General features: G+C 39.8%; 1 protein-coding gene across 2 annotated transcripts; it reads right to left on the reverse strand.

Moving 5' to 3' along the window:
* Positions 1–1038: 1038 nt before the first annotated feature.
* On the reverse strand, positions 1039–22541 carry UPF3A (UPF3A regulator of nonsense mediated mRNA decay). 2 transcript variants are annotated; one of them, XM_042460346.1, is made up of 10 exons: positions 22354–22541; positions 20634–20740; positions 18015–18121; positions 16997–17095; positions 16758–16868; positions 14554–14609; positions 14303–14461; positions 10000–10157; positions 4480–4774; positions 1039–3270 (listed from the first exon to the last, which is right to left on the reverse strand). In XM_042460346.1, the coding sequence occupies exons 1-10, from the start codon at positions 22489–22491 to the stop codon at positions 3097–3099; spliced, it is 1404 nt and encodes a 467-aa protein (XP_042316280.1). In that variant the 5' UTR covers positions 22492–22541; the 3' UTR covers positions 1039–3096. The 2 variants fall into 2 exon arrangements, with proteins under 2 accessions (XP_042316280.1, XP_042316281.1); XM_042460347.1 differs by having other exon boundaries at positions 4536–4774; positions 22354–22540.
* Between the last annotated feature and the right edge of the window lie 1625 nt (positions 22542–24166).

Here is a 24166-nt window from a genome sequence, read left to right on the forward strand (position 1 = left end):
TGCATGCGTCCTAAGAGTCCAAAACCCACACCAAAGCCACGCTCCAGTCCTAAGGACTTGAGTGCAGCTTTGGTGTGGCTTTTGGACTCTTAGGACTCGTGCATCATTGAAATACCATACCTCCAAAGTGACTCGGAGCAGCTTTATTTTGGCCTGTCTGTAACAGGCCATGGTCTCTTTAGAAGATGTCTGTTTTTGTATTCTGTCTAGAAAGCCTCAGGAAAGTATTGGAACACAATACCCAGACTAAATTCATGTTTCAAACAATTGCAATGACTCCATGCTTCATCTCATAGTATGAGTGCTTGGATTTAATATCTCCACAAATTACCAACAATGTGGGCTAAAGTGGAAAAGGTTGCTCTTGTGGTATGTGAGTACTAGGCCACGGAAGATTTTAAAAGTAGGAATTGGCACTGTAAACTGGGCTGAGAAACTGATAGCCACAATTGGGGGGTATACATCCCTTATCTAACAAAAGATGGGCAATATTTGTTGGTGCTTTTGAATTAGGAACCTCATGTAAGCTGCATTATATTACAGTACTGATTTTTAGAGGTTCTGAAAAAGCTAGGGCACCATAGCAAAATCTCTCATCCAAAGGAGGGGGCATAGCCTATGTACCAAACTGGACTGACAAAACTTATTTTTAGCTATCGCTGGCCTTGTTTTTCCAGAAAGGTTCACACACTACCAAGTCAAGAAAGAGAGATATCTAGTTAGCTTGCTCAGACTCAAGTGAGTTTCATGATGCTGATTCATATATCCATCTACATCTGTACTGGCTGCACATATGGAAACCTAACTCTGTAGATGAGTTGAAGGAATGGGATTAAAACCAAGTATGGCATCAGACAGGAAGCAAAGGGAGAACAGTTGAAACTGAAGACTTCCTCTAGAAATCTGAGACTATGTAGGTAGTTGAACATATGCTCAAATATATGTGTCTAATCAACCCACCACTTTTGAACCTGCTGCTAGATATTGCTAATCATTAATTGTTTTTTATAGCTGTTTTGGTTGCACAACAAGCATTTCTCAGATGATCATATTTTAGTTTAATCTTCCAGTGGCTCAAATTCCAGAAGATCATTTTTATTTACATTAAAACAATTGAATGTTGATAGTACGATTAGTAATAAAAAGTAAAGACATGATGTAAAAAAGTAGTAAAATAAGTTATGTGTTTTAGACAAACAAACAAAAAGTCAGCAATATCAAAGTGATGCACTGTCCTCATGGCATGTTCAGTTGCTTATTAAAGATACTAGAAAAACACAAATGGCTATAACAGAAGCATTTTCAGCTATCACAGTAAATAGAGAGAACTACCATAGTTGGTTCTCCCTCAGAAATATTCTGTTCCATTGCTCATTTACATATCAACATTTCATTTCCACTGGTGACATGTAAAAACATATTTTATGAAATTCTAACATACAAAACATTGCTAAAATCACATATAAAAAGTGACAAAATCATTTAAAATGCTATTTCATGAAATGCATTACTTTTTAGCCTTTTCCCCAGTTTGAACATTCTCTCTTACAGGGAGAAGCAGCTCAGAAACCAAAATAAAATAAATCAAAAGTAAATGTATTGACACTTACCCGATGGACTAGCAAACTGAACAGCAAATTTAGTATGATAGTGGTAGACATACATTGCCACTGTATTCCTAGTAAGAAAGTGATGCTGATCATTCACTTGCCCACACTTTCCCCTCTACCCCAGCTCTCTGGGGCAGCTCTGAGATGGACAGATCTGACTTGGGGGGGGGGGGAACAGATGCTACAACTAGGAAGAGTCAAGCATACCCCTTCTATGCCCACAGGCTATGTTTTAAATGAGAAGTGGGAAAAGGCTGACCCATGGGCTGCATAAAGCCTCTAAAATGCACTCCAAAATGTTTTTTTTGCTTCCAAATGACCACCAGCACTCCTCAGTGAGTGTATGGGACAATGTTTTCAAGTTTTTGCCTCCTGAACCATTTTAGGCTTAGTAAACCAGATATTCATTTTCAGATCACTTCTTTTTTTTAAAGAAAGGTCTCTTATGGGCCTAAAATGACCCCAGGAAGCTGAAAATAAAGGGAAATCCTCTATGCCCTAAGCAGCATATGATGGGGGCAGGAACTCAATGTGCAGACAGTGGGCATAAATGTGCAAATTATGAATCTCATTCTGTAAAGTACCTTTTAACCACCCAAGATCCTCTATTAAGTTGGAGTACAGCCCTGCCATAATAATTGAAATATTATCTTAACTACAAGCATGTGATTCATTCCAATAAAAAGATGGTCTCAGTTGCTATAGTTCATTATGCACTTACTAATTTGGGCCTATACTATGCACTCATTACTGGACTGGGGGAAATGTTGTTTGTGTCTTTTTTAACTCTTCACTGATATAAAAACAGTTATGGTACCTTGTTCTTATCATGTATAATGCCTTGTTCCTATGGTCTTACTAGGACCTCTGTAGTTAATGCAATTTATAGAAGACATTAATAATGCCTCAGAACTGATGGAAATACACTTTAAAATATTATTCTCATTTAACTGAGTGAAAGAGCTATAATATTTTCTGAAGTGTTTTATACAAAACTCAAACTTGAAAATATATTAGGAGTTATCAGAAACATTCAAATTCTGCATTCTGTATATATCAGTTGGTTGTATTCATACTCTTTCTCCATCTCAAGTCTACACATATGAACACATGACGTCCATTATGCATTGAAGGACCTATTTGATTGTGTAGTATGTCAGCAATAATGCTTATAAAATTCACCCTAATGGATAATAGTTAAATGATTATTATCATAACATACAAATATGCATCTATTTGTATGGTGGAAATGAAAATTGTTTTCACATGCATAGAGAATATTCACAGCATTAAACAGAACAAATGTGCTTCTCATTTTGCATTACACTTAACAAATCCTTCACCTACCACATAAAGTAAACTACATTTGGACATGTGGCCCAAATTACTGCTAAAGCCTGTAATAATAATGCTAGTCCAGCTCTGAGAACATAGAATTTGTAGAGGGGAACTAAATCTTAATATTTAAGTTTTTCTCCATGTTGTTTTATTCTGCATCTTCACTCTTCTCAGAACCGCCTCCAGGTGAATTGTCTGCCTCATACTTTCTGTCATAAGCCTCTTCGGAATATTTCTCAGCACAGTCATAGGACCTATTTGAAGACCCCGTATGTGTTCGAATGCGAACTCCTGGCTGGTATAGCTGCATGGCTGGCCGGTCCTGTGCAAGAAAAAACAAATAGAGGATTAAGACTTTTAGAAAAATATTTTATCCACACAGGAGATCTCAAAACTGTCTTCACTGAGTGTTACAAACAGGAAGACCTTTTGACAAATGGCTTTTACATTTAAAAAGATAGAGGAAAATTAGATAATGATAGTCTCACATTTATTATTTCACTTTTTGCTCCTGAGAGCCAAGTATCTGAAGCAAATTAGGGGGATTCTGGCTAAATATGTAACACGAGTATAATAGTTTTTCAGACTGAAATACATTTTTAGCAGAACAATATAGCATTTTGCTAGTGAAGCAAGGTCTATGACATCATGGATTGACAATATCCATATGTAGCAAAGCAGCAACACTTACATGCAGTCCTAAAGGATTTTACAGCTGAGAAGACATATAGTAAACTATGCTGTCCAAACACTATTGTTGCAATTTTCAATACACTTATTGAGGAGCTGGCCTCACAGAAATCAGTGGGATGTGCTTCTCTGTAAACATGCTTAGATAGAACTGCCCATCTCTAAAAAAAAACCAGTATTATCTTTTTGATAGGGCTCCAGCTGGCAAGCAGCAAAGCAGAGTTGTCAGTCCCACAAAGGACATTGCTGTGTCTGTACAAGCTGCTTTTTGTACCACTGAAGCTACACATGACTATATAGGACCAAGGACAAGAACAATACCTATGGAAAATACAAATCTTCTGGATTATGTATATATTACCAACAGCTACTGCTATCAAATTGTTTTTTGGAAATGCTCTTTTTTAACATAACTTGCTCTGGTATTCAATTGAGGTCATGGCTGTGTTTCTGGTCTATTACTTGGCCAACACCAACATTAGTGCTAATTAGAATCTCTTTTGGCTAGTGTTTCACATAGTACTAATGTACTAGGACATATGATTTGACTTTTTTCTAGAGTAGATTAGATGATAGGTTGCCTATGGAAGGTACAGATTTTCTCTTATGTATTTATTAAACTTGATGAGCAAATCTTTAAAAACCAGAATCCTATTAAAAGTGCTTCATAAAAGCAAATACCAATTCAAATCATTGTAACTGCTTTTGCTGCACAAAGTACAGAGATTTTCATATTACTGAAAATCAAACTCTTTAAAAAATTAATGCTGATCAAGCAAATCCTGCATGGCCCCTGAAGTAATTTTACTAATGAAAGATTATCCTAAATGAATAAAAGAACCTTATTTCTTATGCGCTCCTTTTTGGATGCCATGTCATCACACTTGTCCTCTTTACCCAGTTTGTCTACTGTGTCCACAGTGAAGCTGTAGTTGTAGTTGACTTTCTTCCCTCGATCTTGGTTGTATCCTTTTCCCCACTTCACCTCATCATCATTCCTTCTCACAAACTTGTCAAATTCATAGTGAGTTCTGTGCTTTCGGCCATCTTCCAACCGATACCTTTGTCTCTCAGGTTCTTTTTCACGGAATCTTCTGTCTGAATCTCTTTGCTCTTTATCACTATCATTTTGTGACCTGTGTTTATAACATTAACAGTCCAAACTTGAAAAAACAATTACTTAAAACTCAAATTATGAAATATACAATGCCAAATAAAGCTCTTAAATCATATAGAGGTATTAATAAAAATTTATTTCTATACTGCTTTTCCACAGTGATCAAAGCGGTGTACATAGTAAAATTATTAAAACAACATAAAATTAAAACCACATTACATTAATTATAATATACAATTAAAATCCAATTCATAGGTGTATGTAAGTGAGAGGGAGAAGGGGATCGAACATAACTTCAGTGTACATGGGGGAAAGCTTGGTTAAAGAGAAAGGTTTTAAGTCTCTTTTTAAACAGTTCAAGGGAGGTAATGAGACAGAGCTCCTCGGGAAGACTATTCCAATGCTTGGGGGCTTTTACTGAAAAGGTCCTCTGAGAGGTAGTAACATATCTTGAAGTAGGGACTTCGAGTAAGTTCTTCCTGGTTGTTCGGAGAGTGCGGGGTGGATTATATGGGGAGATGTGGTCCTTCAAGCCCAAGCCATGTAGGGCTTAAAGCCCTACATGGCTTGGGCTTGAAGGACCACATCTCCCCATATAATCCACCCCGCACTCTCCGAACAACCAGGAAGAACTTACTCGAAGTCCCTACTTCAAGATATGTTACTACCTCTCAGAGGACCTTTTCAGCAACACCTTGTATTGCGCTCGGAAGCAAATAGGGAGCCAGTGAAGTTCTTTTAAGATTGGTGTTATGTGGTCAAACCTGGAACGACTGGTGACCAATCTGGTGGCCATGTTTTGTACTAATTGAAGCTTCTGAGTTTGGTACAAGGGTTGCCCCATGTAGAGCACATTACAGAAATCCAAATGAGAGGTTACCAGAGCATGTACCACCATTTCAAGGTCCCTTTGGCCCAGGTAGGGTCGCAGCTGGCGTATCAACCAAAGTTGATTACAAGTTTTATTAGAGTAGAACCAACTATATTCACATTGTAATTCTATTCAAATGCAACTTTTGTGTACTCCAGTGGACTTACTCCTTGATAAGAGGTACAGGTATGCATACCTTCAAATGGGATTTACTTTTGTATAAGCAGGTGTAGTTTTGTGTTGTAATTCCTGTTTTTACAATTAATAATAATGAAGGAGAAGGTTTTGATGAATGCAATAACCAATTTTACATTCAGTTAAGGGGGGAAAAAAGAATGAGATTTACAGAGTAAATCTCAGGTCCAGAATTTTGGAATATTACTTTTAAGGAATGGCCCAGAACATTGTTGTATTTCTACTCAGTTATCAATAGATCCAATATGTCATTATATTCAGTCTTCTTAAAAGTAACTTTTCAACTCTGGTCATGGGCTATCACACGTGCTAAAGCTATCAAGCAGACTACTGTTTAACATGGATTCATATATATGTACTCATACCTTGATGGTTTCAACATCAACTGGTGATTTATGTGCATGAATGAGGAGATGTCTTTACACTAATGCACAGAGCATGGGGAATAAGCAAGATGAACTTCAACTCCTAGCACAACAAAGCAAATATGATATAATAGGCATCACTGAAACCTGGTGGGATGAGTCTCATGATTGGAATGTAGAAATAGAGGGGTATAACCTTTTCAAGAGAAACAGGCCAAACAGGAAAGGAGGAGGAAAAGCCTTATATGTCAGGGACATTTACACTAGTGAAGAGATCCAGGACATGAATCCTGGAAGCCAGGTGGAGAGCATCTGGATACAAATTAAAGGGGAGGGGAACAACAGGGATGTTATTGTGGGAATCTACTACAGACCCCCAAGTCAGATGGAGGAACTGGATGATACCTTTCTAAAACAGATGAACACACACTCAGGGAGAGATGTAGTAGTGATGGGTGACTTCAACTATCCTGATATTTGCTGGAAGTCAAACTCAGCCAAATCCTCAAGGTCTAACAAATTCCTCACTTGCCTTGGAGATAATTTCACTGTCCAAAAGGTGGACAAGGCAACAAGGGGATCAGCTATTTTAGATCTGATCCTAACCAACAGAGATGACCTTATTAATGGAGTGTAAGTGGTGGGATCCTTAGGTGGAAGTGACCATGTTTGTTATACAATGGAAAGGAGAAGCCAGGCATAGTCAGACATGCATTCTAGACATTTCTCAAGGGGGAAATACTGAAGGCATAATTTCAAACAGTTCCAGTAAGGAAGAAAAATAGGAGATGCCTCAAGAAACCAGGATGGATGACTAAGGAACTTTCAACTGAGCTAAGTTTTAAACGGAGCATGTATAAGAAATGGAAAAAGGGGGAAATCACCAAAGAGGAATTAAAAGAAATGGCAGGCATGTGTAGGGGTAAAGTCAGAAAAGCTAAAGTACAAAATGAACTCAGGCTTGCTAAAGAGGTTAAGAACAACAAAAAGGGCTTTTTTGGATATGTCCGCAGCAAAAGGAAGAAGAAGGAAACGGTAGGGCCACTGCATGGAGAAGATGGCAAAATGCTAACGGGACAGAGAAAAGGCAGAATTACTCAACATCTTCTTTACCTCAAGTCTTCTCAGAAAAGGAAAAGGGTGCTCAACCTGAGGATAATGGAGCAGAGGACAGAATAGGAGAATTTCAGCACAGAATAAGTAAAGAGATAGTACAGGAATATCTGGTTAATCTAAACAAATATAAATCTCCAGGACCAGATGAACTACATCCAAGGGTATTAAAAGAACAGGCAAATGTAATATTGGAGCCATTGGCATTAATCTTTGAGAACTCCTGGAGAACAGGAGAAGTGCCAGCAGACTGGAGGAGGACAAACGTTGTCCCCATCTTCAAAAAAGGGAAAAAAAGAAGATCCCAACAATTATCATCCAGTTAGTCTGACATCTTTACCAGGAAAGTCTGTGAACATTTAGAAAGCAATACCATAATCACAAAAAGTCAACATGGGTTTCAGAGAAAGAAGTCATGCCAGACAAATCTAATCTCTCTTTTTTGATAAAATTACCAGCTTGTTTCAGGGGTAGGCAACCTGCGGCCCGTGGGCCGAATGCGGCCCGGCAAGGCCTTGGGACCGGCCCCAGCCCGGTCCTGCCGCCGATTGCCACCGGGGCCTTTGGCGTCTCACACGAGGGGCAAGGTGGGGCAATTATCTATAGAAGTCTCAGAAACATGCATTTATCTTAACATTTTTAAAAAAATCAGCAAATTTTTTCGCATGTCCTCCATTTTTATTTAAAAAGTGCCCTCCATTTGAAAAATTTGTCCTACATTTGTGCCGGTTTATTTATTTATTTAATTTTTAAAATTTTTAAAAAATTTTTATTTTTTGGCTTCGGCCCCCCAGTTGTCTGAGGGACAGCAACCCGGCCCCCGGCTCAAAAGGGTTGCCTACCCCTGTGTTAGATGAAGGGAATGCTGTGGATATAGTATATCTAGATTTCAGTAAGGCTTTTGACAGGGTTCCTCATGACATTCTTGCAAACAAGCTAGTACAATGTAGGCTAGACAATGTAACTGTTACATGGATTTGTAATTGGTTGTCCAGCTGAACCCAAAGGGTGCTCAACAATGGCTCCTTTTCATCCTGGAGAGAAGTGACCAGTGGGGTCCCACAGGGCTCTGTCCTGGGCCCAGTGCTATTCAACCTATTTAAAAATGAATTGGATGACAGAATTGGAGTATACTTATCAAATTTGCAGATGACACCAAATTAGGAGGAGTACTTAATACCCCTGAGGACAGGATCAAAATTCGGAATGACCTGAATAGATTAGAAAGCTGGGCCAAAGCTAACAAAATGAATTTCAACACAGAGAAATGTAAGGTACTGCACTGAGGGCGGAAAAATGAAATGCACAGATATAGGATGGGTGACACCTGGGGGAACGAGACTACATGTGAAAGGGATGTGGGAGTCCAAGCAGACCACAAATTGAACATGAGTCAACAGTGCGATGCGGCAGCTAACAAGGCCAATGTGATTTTAGGCTGCATCAATAGAAGTATAGTGTCTAGATCAAGAGAAGTAATAGTGCCACTCTATTCTGCTCTGGTCAGGCCCACCTAGAATATTGTGTCCAGTTCTGGGCACCACAATTTAAAAAGGATGTTGAGCATGTCCAAAGGAGGGCAACCAAAATGGTGAAGAGTCTGGAAACTATGCCCTATGAGGAACGACTTAAGGAGCTGGGGATGTTTAGTCTGGAGAAGAGAAGGTTAAGGGGTGATATGACAGCCCTGTTTAAATACTTGAAGGGATGTCACATTGAGGAGGGAGCTAGTTTGTTTTCTGCTGCTCCACAGACTAGTACCCGGAACAATGGATGCAAGCTCCAGGACAAGAGATTCCACCTCAACATTAGGAGGAACTTCCTGACAGTCAGGGCTGTTCAACAGTGGAACAAACTCCCTCAGAGTGTAGGGGAAACTCCTTCCTTAGAGGTCTTTAAACAGAGGCTGGATGGCCATCTGTCGAGGATGCTTTGATTTAGATCTCTTGCATGGCAGGGGATTGGACTGGATGGCCCTTGCTGTCTCTTCCAACTCAATGATTCTATGATTCTATGATCACAGATCAAATGTCACAGATAAACTTTCAAATATATTTTCAGTGGATTTGGTTCACAAACTAAGATACAAGCTAGCACATATTCAGGGGGATGCAGTGGCTTAGTGATGCCAATTCCGACTATCGGAAGATCGGAGAGTTGGCAGTTTAAGACCCAAATGCTGCATGATGGGATGAGCTCCTGTCACTAGTCTCAGCTTCTGCCAACTTAGCAGTTTGAAAGCATTCAAATGCAAGCAGATAAATAGGTACCACTTTGGTGGGAAGGTAACAGCATTTAGCACAGGCATGCTGGCCACGTGACCACCAGAGCAGTCCGTGGACAACTCTGGCTCTTCAGCATAGTGAAATGAGCACCGTCCCCTACAGTTGGTTATGACTAGATGTTCATGTTAAGGGACTACCTTTACCTTTAGCACATATTCAACCATCAAAAACTGATTATCATGTGATACATTCTCATAATTAGTACAGTCTATGTAACTCATAAGAACAAGATAATGACTGCTTCATCATTGCAATTCATAAGACTTTAGTTCCAGGCATAGAAAATTATTCTTCGGTATACAAAAGAATTATCAAGGAATTATGCTTTAATTTGTTCCACAATAGGTCAAAGCAATTCTTTTATTTAAACTGCCTTGAAAATGTAACTCAGGCTTCAAGATAAGCTGCTACTTACTTTTCCTTAATTTCCTTTAGTGAACCTTCCAGTGGCTTGGATTTTATACTCCCATGTCCTGGTGACTTCTCCCATTTGCTGTCTTCAATTTCAACTTTTTCTTTCTCTCTGTGTTTTTCCGTGGTTAGCTCATCTCCTTTCTCTGGCTTCTTAAGAAGCTAAGGAATATTTTATTTTGTTCATTAAAATATACGTTGCTTTCCCACTGAATAGATACCATGACACTGAACAATAAGTATAAACATTAATAATTGTACAATCATAAAATACAATAAAGACATAAAGGTACGCTAAATATACAGTAAACAGTGACTTAAAATGTCTGAGCAAACAGATGTTTTAAGCTGGTACTAAAAAGATCGCAAAGTCAGCATCAGTCATTGCTCTGTAGAGGCAGTGTCTTAGAAATGGGACATAAAAGAGAAGGCATTCTCTCCCTCCATATTTATCACATATTATGCAGCAAATACTTTGAAAAGGGCCTTATCTGCTGATCATAAAATACAAGTAGAATTCTATAGGAAGAAAATAGTTCTTCAGGAATGTGTACGCCAAGCCACTCAGGATTTTAAAGGGTGGTCTTCAGCTCTTTGAATCAGTCCCCAGAATTTATGTCCTAGAGTTCACAAATAACACACTGGAAACCACCCCAGCCTGCTCAGAATGGTAGATTGGAGGCAGGGGTGGCCAGTACCCCAGAAGAATGCTTATCTGCCCTTTTTAGAGAGAAGAATGGAAAAAGTGATAGGTTGCAGAAGTCTTGTTGAACGTCTCACATCATTCACTTACTATGAATCATTTTAAGATACTGAACTTTAGTTCAGTAAAGTGCAATCAGCCACCCCACCGAAGCCAAATTGGGGCCATGGCAAGTACACACCACAGTCCCAATCCTCCTTGATGCTGGCCAAAAAAAGAGGCAAAGATCCACTCCTTTTTGGGTTGGCAAAAAGCTGGCTTTTCCCCACTCCACAGAGTTTTGAAGCTGCTTACAAGCTACTACGGTGGCATGCAGCAGATAAACGGTGTGCTGCTGGAGCGTCTTGAAGTGGCCCACATCTAAACAGCTGGGCAGCTTCAAAACGTCTTGAAAGCATGCAACATCTAAATGCCACGGCCCCATGCTGCCCGGAAGGCAGCTTTACCGGGTTGTCTGTTTTGGTTCATAGACCATTATCTGCCTGCATATGTCATTACACGGTGAAGGGCAAGACAGATAGGCCACATCCACTATCACATGTCACAAAATCATGCTCAGAACTTTTCAACCACTTTTCTCTTGCCTCCCACAAAGATGAGCAACCTTCCTACAGATTCTCCTGCCTAACAGTAACTACCTGAATAAATTTACTCTGTAAAATTCTGTAATTACATGTCCCATGGATGTCGTCCCTGCCCAGAAAATAAGTGCAAAGTTCACAACTGCTCTTATGCTTCCAAGGAAAGCTTCCTGACTTCTAAAAAGTGCGGGCGGAGCACAGCTGGGACCCAGGTTGATGGTGACCGGCAATTTAGCATGTGATAATCCCCACCTCCATTGTACATCCCAGCTCCAGCCCGGGAGGCTGGAGCCAGTTTAAAATGCTAAGTGATAAGCTTATAAATATAGTTCACCACTCATTCCCAAAAGAGCAGAACAGAATCAAAACCACTCTGAAGGCAACTAGAAAGTGATGGGGTTCTGGCAGTGCTGAAAATGCTGCAAAATGGATTCCTGCTCCCTCAGTCCTTGACCATCCTTGTCCTAGGCAAAGCAGAGTCACTAATCAGTTGTAGGCTGTGCCCCTCGAGACAGAAGACAACTTTGCAATGTCAACTGCAATTAGAGTGGACATTAGAGGTGGTAGTCTTTCTGCCCATAGAATAGGGTTCTTCTCACAACCTTTTTTTTTTAAAGTAGCCAGTAGCCAGCCACAATTCATTATTTCCATCTGCCTGATTTCAATGAGACAATTGAGTACAAACTCAGATCTCTTCCACTGAAAGTAATAGGCTTTAAGATAATTTAGCTTTGGACAGATCTTGCCTAGCATGTTCTCTGTTCAGCTGCTGGGAGCCTGAATGCAGAAAATCCAAGAAAAACATGAGTAAGACCTGTGCTTGTTCATAAAAGTTTAATATAGCCACATCCAGGTTTTTACCTATTCTCTGATAGATGAAATTGTCAGTCAGCTGAGCTTCAAAATCCAAATTAAGTGAAATATATAAATGAATTTCATATAATCAAGTAAAATTACTCTCTTATTTTTAGCAGGTTACCTTATTTTCCTAGTTGATCATATTCTTTAAAATAATGCACTGTCCAGTGTTTAGAAAGTTTTATAAGAGGAATTACTCATTTGGCATAATTGAGATGGAATGCTGTCCCAGTGAATTGTCCCTACTGATGTTAAAGAAATTTAAGAAGGAAGCATACTTGTAAGTGATTTCAGTTTTTTATTATTTGTATTTTTTCTTACTTGACTTGTTATTTTAAAGATATTTTTATATCCTTCAGCCAGAATCCTGTACGATCTTCACTCAACATAGATATGCATGCACTTAATGAAGTAGCAGAGGAGCTAAGAAATCTAGTTACTGAATTGTGAATATGTGTACCAGGACACCAGCAAGAGTACCTGATGCACACTGGAGTGTTCGATGTGCATCATCAGCCCAATGCACATTAGGACCATAGGCCATCAATCCCTATTTGCTTTGGTCCCATTGTGCATGGGTCCTTTTGCTGGCTTGGACTACATGGTTATGTAACAACTGCCCATCACTGGATACGGATGTCATGCATCTTTGCAGTTCTATTTCCCAGACTCAAACTCACTTGTCAGCACACAATGCCGCAATACTATTCCACCCTTTGTTATTTAGTATTCCATTTTTATTTTCTTTTGTATTTCTTGATCATCACTTGAATCCTAAGATAATTTCTTTTAATATTAGGGAAATTACTTTCTCCACCTACAAAGGGGCAGCAGGGGCCTGAACTATGTAAGATGAGCATCCTAGGGAGCAGACAATAAACTTTTCTTCTGTGAACTTCCTTAAATTAATGTACCTTACGTTCCAAGCATAATTTGGGGCAATTCATACCTGTCCCTGCATGCCCTTCCTCCACCCTGTTCCATATTCAGAATTTTCAAGGGTGCAAATGAGTGTGGTAGAGAGGACTGGATAGAAAGTTTTCCTTCTGTGAACTGCCTCAAATTAGCTTATCTTACGATTCAAGATTCTAATGGGATATTTTCAGTTTTGTTTGACTATTATTTTTCAAATTGAAAATCAGTAAACAACGTGAAAAATAAACATTGGCCTGGTACAGATCACCCCTTTTTGTGCTGGATTGGGGCCAGGGCAACCTCACTGGCAACCCTGTGGCCCCAATCTGGCGTTTTTCCAAAATACCGCTTCTCATTATCCTGGAAAAGGGGTGCTCTTGCGCCTTAGGCACCAATGACACCCTAGCACTAAAGAGGCAAAAGGGGAGGCCAGTGCAGCCCCTTTCTCCTCTACATTATTGGCGCAGCTATTTGGTTGCCACGCCAACGATGCAGGGGCCCAAAAGGAGCTCCGTTTTGGATCTCCTTTCTGTGCCTCTGCCAGGCTGCTGTAAGCGGCCTGGAGCAGCACGGAGACGTCACACGCACACCACATCATTTGAATAACGCTGCATACATGATGTCATCATTACACACACTGTGTGGGCAGCACCGCATAATGGTGCCCCCCACACGTACCAAGCTTAGGGACCGTGCAGTTGGTGCACGCTCCCTAACCCTAATATCACCAGGAGCATGCCACTTTATGGCGGTGTGTACCAGCCCATAGTTAATAAAAAGAGTAAGACATCATCTTGTTTTGAGCACTGCAATGTACAATTCAATATAGCAGATGAAATCCTTTTTAATTTGCAGAATTTCTAACAAGGGACAAATGAGAAGTGTACAATGCAAGGCTTTCAGAAAGATAATTATTGAGCTTCTATGTGTGTAACTTGCACATCTGTTTTACAATGGCAGACATAAGTCTGAAAACTCTGGAAGAAACAGGTTCAACTAACCATACTCTACCTATCAGGAAGTGTTCAGATAAGCTTAGGAATAAATGACAAGGCAAAACTTAATAATAAATTTGTTCTCAATAATGCAATTACTTAGCCACTTATCTGGAAGCAGGCTTCAGAGAAATAAATGTGACTTCTTTCATATGTATGCACCTTGTTGAGGATTCACATTAAACTCAAACATTGCAACTTAGTGCAGTTGAAAGATTAGTGAGAGCATAATATTTTTTTTTGTTTCAACATTACCTTGATCCTTATTTCTTTTTCAGCAATTTTCTTTTGCTTTTCAGCTTCTTTTCTTTTCCGCCTTTCTTCCTCTCTGCGCTTCCGTTTCTCATCCTCTCTTAGCCGTTTCTTCTCTGATTCCCTCCTTCTTCGTTCTTCCCTTTTCTCTTCTCGGATTCTCTAAAATGTTGGAAATGTTTAATGTAGATTTATACAAACATTAAAAAGAACTTGAAACACAACATTTAAAGTGTAGTCCAAAACAAACATACCTGTTTTTCTAATTTTCTATTTTTAATATATTCCAAAAGTGGTGTTGTTCTTCTAGCTAAAACACAAAAAAGTAATATATATAGTGTTCCATTCCTAATATAAGTATATTTTGTCATGTGTTTGTTTTGTTATCATTAGAATTTAACACGTTATTAAACAATAATGAAAAATGTTTCATATGGGCCATATGTAATAAAGCATTTTCACATTCTGTCACAGAAAGATCATTCACTCTTTTTTATAAGTCCACAAATGTGCTAGACACATGTTTCAGATTAATTAACACACATATATCTTCACATTTAATGTATAAAATGAATGCAATGTATACCTGTGCTTCTTAAGCTATCTAACATGGGGAATCAGCAAGAAAGTTCCCCCAAGGTGCCAGGGACCACCACTGTATTTGTGACCATTGACTAGAACTGCTTCTTTCTTGCTGTGGACTGGCAATCAATAGCTCATGTCCCACCAGTTTGAATAGCACAATAAAAGTTACTATTGTGCTTTAATAAATATTTCTTTATGGCTTTTCAAATTTTTGAGAACAAAAAGGTTGTGTTGCAAAATGCTTTTGTCTCACCCTCTACCTGACTGGTGGCTTTGTTTTGTTTGTTTGTTTACTGTTTGAGGCCCCTTAGATTGGCCCTGAAAAGTCCATTGTTGTTTATAGTCAAAAGTTTGTCATTGCACATTTGTGAAAAGTTCACAGTGCTAATTATTGCACAAGTATATAATATCACCTGTGAAAACCCTCCTCTTTTAACTAAGTAAAATGAGCATAAAAATCAGTGGGAGGGGTGAAAGACAGGATACAGGATCAATGGGAAAAAACAAGGTAGGATAGATCTTGGCCAACATAATAACAACCATAATGGAAACCACGGAATTAAATTTCAATTTCAATTTCCTTGTCTTGCAAAGTTTTAATCAGAACGTTTCTTCCTTTTCAAAGACAAAGTGTCATGGAAAACACACCATCTTCAATTCTACACTGATTTATAATTAGTTAAAATTAGCTAGGACAGAATTTTTAATTTATTAATTATTAGTAACTTAATAATTCTTCTAAATTCTGCTGTGTTAAATTATGGATGTCAACATTTATGTCAGCTCCTTGGGTTAAATGGGTCTACTGCAGTTGGAATTTATGCTGTGGTCTCTTTTTAAAAATATGCTTGAAGAATCACAGGCTAAAAAACTTTAGTGCCAAACCTGTAATTAAAAGGGCTAACCTCTTACATGTATGTAAACAAGAAAGCAGCATAATAAAAATGACTTTTCATCTAATTTCTGTTTAGAACTGCACATAACTGATTGTTCAAATTATTAAGATTTCTTTCTCAATTTTTATTAAAAATATAGAATTACATAATTACGGGAAAAGATATACCTATCCATGTATAATTTTAAACAATTGAAACAAACTAAAAACCAATGAAAGATTTTGTTTTCTGGTGGTATGAACAACAACAACCCCCAAATCAACCAAACTAACTGGTATTGAAAGGTTAGTAACTCATAATGTTTTATTCTATATAAGACACTAATTACGATACTAAATGAAAGCTTACATTTGCTGGGACCATTTTGACTCCTTCCATACTCTGCACTTGGAACACGAAGGATTAATCTTTCTTTCATTTATTTTAATTGGGTTGATTCAATACGCAATGCCCTTTTAGTAAAACTCCAAACGTTAAAAGACATACCATAGGAAGCAGGGTTAAAATAATAAAGTGCAATCTTCTCTTCACTGTACATGTATGCTGAGTTAGAGTGATATGTATTTTTCACTCTTCATTGGGATTACGTATGATTCCAAATGTATGGAAGTGTTAAAGCAGTCAGCGCAGCACACAAATTCTGCTTTTGTACGTCATGATGCTATCCCTGAAATAAAATAGGTTTGGAGTTAACCTGTATAATTCCCTAGAGAGGTCCACTGAAAGATATCGACCATAAAAGATCACGGTAAGTTATCTGACCAACCTCACAGATATGCACCTATCTGACTACATGTCAGAGTACCAGCGTTGTAGCTGAGCTCTTCAGCTAAAGTTAAAAAACAAATAAGGACTCCTGCAATGGCACCAGGCATAGCCTTAATTTAATATTCATAATTTAAAGATATTAATAAACTGGATAAATAAAATAATTTGGAAACAGACAACTGTGGAATGGAAAAATCAGCTTAACAGACCAATGAGTTCTCTTGTTTTTGCCTCAATCTCTCCCAGCAGGGTTTCAGGGTTGGCACATATTTTTTCTTCTTCGGCACAATAAGTTTCTAAAAATTTTCTATATTCTGGATCTGTAAACAAAAAATATTGGAAGGAAAATTAAGCACAGCATAACATATATTACATCAAATATCACGTATCTACAAGACGTTAAATACAAACAAATAAACAAAAATTTTTATGACGAAAATATATTTACCATCTTCTATACTTCCAGCTTTAGCATCTTTCTTCTTCAGCTTCTTTTTAGAAATCTTTTGGAATGGTGCAAACTCAACCACAGCAGGATATTCTAACCCTTGAAGGAATCACAAATGAGTTAAATAATTAACGGTAAAAGAATATATATATTTTGAGACTGAAGGATTCTTTTTTTTACTTTTATTTTTAAAAGCTTGTAACTTTCATTAAACACATATAAACAAAATACAGGTACAACTATTCATACAATAAACATAATAAATAAAATTACTCCTTTCTATCTCCATCCTGAATACATTTGTAATTTTTATTTCTTCTCTTTTTCCCCATTTAATATATAAACTCTTTTTAAATTATTTTTAATGTTTTCTCGATCCCCATCCTCAACCCTGATTCTGGGATCCCTGACTCCCTCCTTCCTGACTTGTACTGCTGTACAAATGTTATTTTACTCCTGTATGCATTTTATCATTTTATTTTATTTACTCCCTAAATTTATCATAAACTGCCATTTAACAGAAAAGGAAATCTGCAAAACAAGCTCCCACATATGCAATCAATGCCTTATCAAACGTCCAACCAAAGGCCAACTATATCTTTATGCAGAATTTAAGCTTCTGAGAAAACACTGGACAATCACTAGTAACAACCCATCCGTGCCTTTGTTTACTTGAGTCTATTACTGTAACATAATCCATAAACCATGACATATTTTGGAGATTTCCCCCCCCCCCCCCAAAAAAACCCAACCCACATTTCTTTGGACCTTTGACTGCACACATATGTATGTGTACAGACAGAGAACAATGTACAAAATTATAGTGAACCCTTGTCAAGACTGACTTATAACTGGAACTTTTTACATACTTACCAACCGTGTTTTGTTTTGTTTTTTCCAATTTAATCATATGGCAAGATTAGCTGTTGTTTACTATAAATGAACCCAATAGCCCTTTGGGTTAATGGAAGTAATCATGCAACTGTTTAATTTCTTAATCTAATAATTAATGGGTTACCTTTATTGTCAATGAAGACATATCCATCAAAACGATCTCTAAAGAGAAGGATGTCATCAGGATTTCTAAAATTGATATATGCTCTTGAGTAGAGATGAGGATAAAGACTGCAACAACAATGCATATTTTCTGTTATTTATATTTAAAATGGAGGCATGGATGGATGTTATCCCAAAAAAACTACAACATATAAAATACAACATATTCAAAAAATAGATCTGGAGGATAATGAATAAAGATATTCAATGTAAAGTCGAAGGCGTTCATGGCCAGCATCCATAGTTTTTGTGTTTTTTTCAGGCTATGTGGCCATGTTCCAGAAAGGTTTCTTCCTGACGTTTCACCAGCATCTATGGCTGGCAAGTCCTTTCCAGGCAAACATTTTCTGAAGATGCCAGCCACAGATGCTGGCGAAACGTCAGGAAGAAATCTTTCTGGAACATGGCCACAGCCTGAAAAACCCACCAAAAACTAATAAAGATATTCCCTTCTTTAAACAACTGAATCTGTGGGTTTTTTAAAATTCCTTTGGTGCCTCTCAGAATTTTTGGACTTCTTATAACCACCAGGTACATAGCAAAAACTATGATGTCACATCTTCAATTCTGTATGAGCAATCAAGATTCATAAACCAATCATCAAGATAATGTGATCAGATCATTATGATTCTCAAAACAGAATATTAATGAAAATTGAAAATGGAAATATATAGTCCAGAATCTTCTTGGGGATTTAGGCATGGTGTGGCTTGGTGTGGCCTCAGCCCAGCTTCTGGCCACTTTGGGGGCGTGTGTCATCTAAACTCCATGCCCCCAAAGTGTCCAGAAGCCCCCTTATTTATCCCATTTGTTTCGAGCCTAAGGCATATTTAGATGAGGTTAGAAGAAATGTAAGCCCTAATGTGATTAGCTGGACATTTCTATTCTACTTAAGAGACAGAGGGTGTTCTGAGTCTTGGATGTTCAAGGGAAGCTGGGAGCCTGGACTCCTTTGCTCAGGCTATGACCAAGCTTCCCTAGGGACAGTGAGGTAGGCAACACCCCACCACATTACACTCCTCTCAATCAGTCCCAAAGTCTCTGTTGGTCAGTCTCTTTATCTTTTTGTAGCACCCTGAATTTTTATAACCTCTTGCTTGGAAGCATGTTGAAACTTCCACACTTTCCTCAAACATCATTCTCCCTGGTTTCTCATGAGCTCTGTTGCTCCTCTGAGATGCTGACTCTCAATAAATGTAACTTCAAGCCATTATATCAATAACCCTTTGTTTACCATCAGGAGATACTATACCTCTCAGCTGTGTTACCCAAATAATGGGGGAACCCATTATCACAGCAGTGAAACAGACTCCCGTTGACTGCAGCAGTAGCTGCTTGGTAAATGGAGACTGGTGAACTTTAACACTATAGTCGGCCCTCCTTATCCAAACAGCAAACCTTTTTCCATTATATATAAGAGATACCATTTTCCTTTTCCATTGTATTTAATGGAACTTAAGCATCCATGGTTTTTGTTATCCACAGGGGGTCCTGGTACCAAACCCCAGCGGATAACAAGAGCCCACTGTACAAATTGCAAATATGAAACAGCAATGAGTGTGTAACTATAGGTTATGAATTCATAAATGCCCAAGAAGATTCCAGCCATACTTATTAAACTTCCAAATTTTGGCTACTTTATTGGTCTTTCTGTCTCTTTGGTGTGGTCAGCTTTGGTGGGTGAGTGTAAGAGAGAGAGAGAGAGAGAGAATGAGAAGAATGCTAAGTAATAGAACAATGAATCCTGACAGAAATCTAAGAATGGAGACACACAGGCTTAGAGACTTATACCATCAGCCTCTAGAAAAAATAATATGAGACTGATGGACTAAAGCTGCAACATTCATTACCCTTCTTCCCATATGCTTTTTAAAGACTTATATGCCACGATAAAAAGGCAAGAAAGGAGTATAGACCAGAGATCTCATGATGAATTATAGTATTTTATGTAACTATTTTATGTAAACCACTCTGAGACTGGAAGAAATATATGAATATCTTAAATTTTAAAAAACTGGATGGCACTCCTGAGATGTTAAAAGCTCATGGCACTGCTACATTTTCCTTTCTCCACTGTAGGCAAGAGTAGCTGTGGATATGTGTGTAGCCTGATACACGCAAGGCTAATGCATAAGGCTAATACACAGATAAAGAAACAAGTATACAAGATGTGGCAGGTGTATAGAAGCCTTTAATGAAAGGTTTGAGTTAATTAGCTCCAAATACAATATCCATATCCATAAATACAATAGAGACTAAAGAGTTGTTCTTATAACATACAGAACAGATGTTTAGATCTGCATATTGAGATCAATGGCCAGTGTATCACTCCCAGATAATCAGGAAGAAATGAATGCCTATCACATGTATACCAGTACAGTAAACCAAACTGCATATCACACGTTCCTTTCTTTAAAACGGTTTAACATTTTATTTGTCATTGTTGGGGACCAAAACATTTCTATCATTTTATTTGTATTAAAAACATACTATACTAAATTTTGGGACGTTGGTATGAATGACACATGAGCAAATATAATGCCCTTTTTGTTCATAGAGACAGTAAGCAACTTCTCCTCACCTGGGATCAGAGGTACAGAATTCGAAGTAATCATGAGCAGGAAGGGGATGGAGCTGTTCCTCCAGCTGCTCCTTGGTGAAGCTTGGAGGCAGGCGGCGTATAACTACCTGAAAATGGCACACGTGAAACTGAGGATATAGAGCTCTCCATAGTATCTCTTCCAATGCATGCAATGCCACCAAACACAATATTCAATTTTATACTTGAACAAAAGTATTCCTTACTTTACTACAGGGCTCAGCTCCACATGTTGTAGGATTACAACTTCCACGTTGGCTGCTTTGGTTCTATATATTTTTATCAGTCAAAATGATATCCCAGTCTTATGGCACTCACCAATATCTAGCTTCAAAACTCTGACCTTTGGTGCTATCTTTCACACTGCCTCTCCTCAGTACAGTTTTGCTCCCCTTGAAACTGGATAGCACTGTTTCTACTCTGCACTTGAATATCTTCCTTCTCCTTTGGGTCCCATTCTAATGGTGAATGTGATGAAGATAGTATTAAATCCAGACCAAGACCTTTGGCTAAACAAGATAGAACAGGAACATCATCCTGCTCACCCAAGCCAAAGTGCTTAGCATTCAAAGCCAGCCAATGATTTTTGGTACATCAGGTAGACAATCCCTTAAGAACTTCTTTCCATCCTGGACAGTAAAAATATGACAGGAACAAAGTAAATAACCAAGAGCCTGCATGGACTAGTGACCTGAAAGCCGGATTCTGGGGCACCAGGACACGAATATAAGTCCATGGACCTTGAGCAACCTTGAGCAAATAACTCTCTCAGCTTCAGGGGAAGACAAAGGCAAATCCTGCCAAGAAAACTCCATGACGGGGTCACCATAAATCAGAAAGTATTTGAAGGTGCCCCCAACAACACCACATAACCAAGGCCTAAATCTAATTGCTGGTCTCAGCCACAGCAGACCCACTGAATCAATGGGCATGACATATACATCTGCTTACCCCTGAGCTTGTGTGGTGTAGTAAAGCAGTACATTTTAAATCTCGAGACCCCCCTTTTACAGCCCCCTCAACACAATACACGAATAAAAATATTTTCTTTGATTAGTGTGTGTATTTTCATTTGCACATTAATGCATATCCATATTGTAACATTTTATAAGAGGAGGGATCAGGGCCTCCAAGTCTTGTGCCCCGCCATTTGCGAACCACTAGGACCCTGGAAACCAGGCTCTGAATCCCTGCTTGGCCATGGAAACCCACTTTGGGCGAGTCACACTCTCTCGGCTCAAGAGGCAACGGCGACCCCCTCCCTTAGATAAGCATTGCCAGGAAAGCCCCCGATAGAGTTGCCATAAGCTGGAAATGACTTGAAGGCAGGAAACAAGAACAGCAGCAGCAACAGCATGACTAAGGGCAGGGCTGGGACTCCATGGGCCTCTCCTTGTAACAGGGGCTCCGGAGGAGCTGGAGGAGGCAGCCACTGCCTCTGTCCAGGGTCCTGAAGCCAGGCTATGGACAGACACAGCCAGCAGCGGCCCCACTCTTTATCTGGCTCAAGGCTATGGAATCCTGGGAGTTGGAGTTAAAGCGGTGCCAAACCGGGTTATCTCTCCAGTGTGTATGCAGCCCCTGATCCGAAGGCCCCGAAGAGGCCCCCCCTTCCTCTCCCGCTGTCCCTGGTGCTGGAAGGAAGCAAGCAAGCAAGGCATCATCGCTCCCCGCCTCCCCCGCCCCCTTTCCGGCCTCTCACTTTGCTCAGCGCCGCCCTCTTCTCCTCCCGCTGCGGCTTCCCCGGCAGAACAGGGTTGGAGGGCGGAGGAGGCGGAGGCGGAGGCGGCGGCGGCGGAGGGGAAGACGGAGGGGTCTCCCTGGGAAGAGGGCCCTCCATGGCGCCCTCCTCCTCCTTCTCCTCGGCCCCAGCCACCAACCGCCGGCCCAGAAGTATCGCGAGGACTGGGCCCTGCTAGTCCTGAGGGGGTCTCGCGAGAACAGGAGACGGAGGGAGGGAGACCCCTGAGGAAGAAGATTGTTGTAATGATGCCTTCCCGCCTTTCTCGAGCCTGGCCTCTAGGGGGCGCTGGAGGCTGTGGCTGAGGGCCTGCTCCAAGTCATTCCTGGCTGACAGTGGCCTTAAGGTGGTCCGTAGACTGTGCCCTTTGTTTTGGACTTCAGCTCCCAGAAGCCTCAGCCATGAGGGCCAATAGTCTGGGATTCTGGGAGCTGCAGTTCAACGTTAGCAATAGCAAGTGCATTCATCCCTCCATATTTGCAGCTTTGATTATTCACGGATTTGATTAATGTTAATCAACTTTAACTAAAGGTAGCACTGAAAGACCTAGAGAGAACACTCCACTGGGCCTTTGTAGCTCCTCAAACCCAGTTCTGTGGTCAGAGGTTGACCACAGAGTTGCACTGGAAGATCTAGAGATGCCTGGAGGGGTGGCCTCTCAGGTAAAAATAGTGTTTTTGTCATTTGTGGTTTTTCCATGTTCACAGGGGTCTTGTGCCCCTAACCCTAGCAAATATATGCCACTTATCCCTAAGCAGTTTACAATGTGTAAGCTAATTGCCCCCAACAATCTGGGTACTCAGTTTAGCAACCTCACAAGGATGCAAGGCTGAGTTGAGCTTCAGCCCTTTCCCTGGTATTGAACTTGCAACCTTATGGTTTTGAGTAAGTGGCTGTACTACACTTAACCACTGTACCACCAGAGCTGGGATTCGAACCCTGGTCTCCAGAGTCATAGTCCAAGGCTCAAACCACCAGGCCACGTTGGCCCTCTTTACTGCGACTTATTTGCCCTTCTCCCAAGACAACACCCATAGTGTTGGGCTGCATAGGATTGCCTGTCCCCTCCAGTCTTTCCCACAGTCATATGTTACAAATGTGCAACCGCCATCTATTTTTGATGTGGGGTTTAGAATGAGCAATCATTGTTTTTCTATAACTCTGGAGCCCAGGGCTGGAATCATGGCTTGGCCATGAAAACCCACTTTGTGACCTCTCTCAGCCGCTGGGGAAGGCCATGGTAAACCTCCTCTGAACAAATCTTGCCAGAAAAACCCCATGGTGAGTTTGCCCTACGGTGGGAACAACTTGAAGGCACACAAGAACAAGGGCTGATATATGTAGATGCAGGGAGCACTTGTAGATTGCCGCATTGAAGAAGCTGCCATCTCCTCTCATCTAATAGTCCAACTATTATTCCACTTTTATTCCCTGAGAGGGGAGAGGCACTAGTGGATTTTCTGCCTCATGACTTGCTAGGCTTTGCATATTATGAGCCTTGAGATATGTGGGAGAGGCACTATTCTCCCTCCAACACAGGCACCGAAGCATCTCCAGCCATCCCTGCCTCCTTCTATTCCCATTCCCCAAACAGTCTTCACTCTATGCTCACTGAATATGATCGGGTTTCATCAGGTTTTATTTCCCCCAGGTGAATCTCCTGTATGTGGATGGTGCTCTTTTGGATACTAAATGGCAACTACATAACTATATGTGATCAATATCAAAGTGTTGCAGCAGCACCATCCTGTTCTGCTCTCCCACAACCCATGTT

This window comes from Sceloporus undulatus, chromosome 3 (genome assembly GCF_019175285.1).
Source record: "Sceloporus undulatus isolate JIND9_A2432 ecotype Alabama chromosome 3, SceUnd_v1.1, whole genome shotgun sequence".
Classification (NCBI taxonomy): Eukaryota; Metazoa; Chordata; class Lepidosauria; order Squamata; family Phrynosomatidae; genus Sceloporus; species Sceloporus undulatus.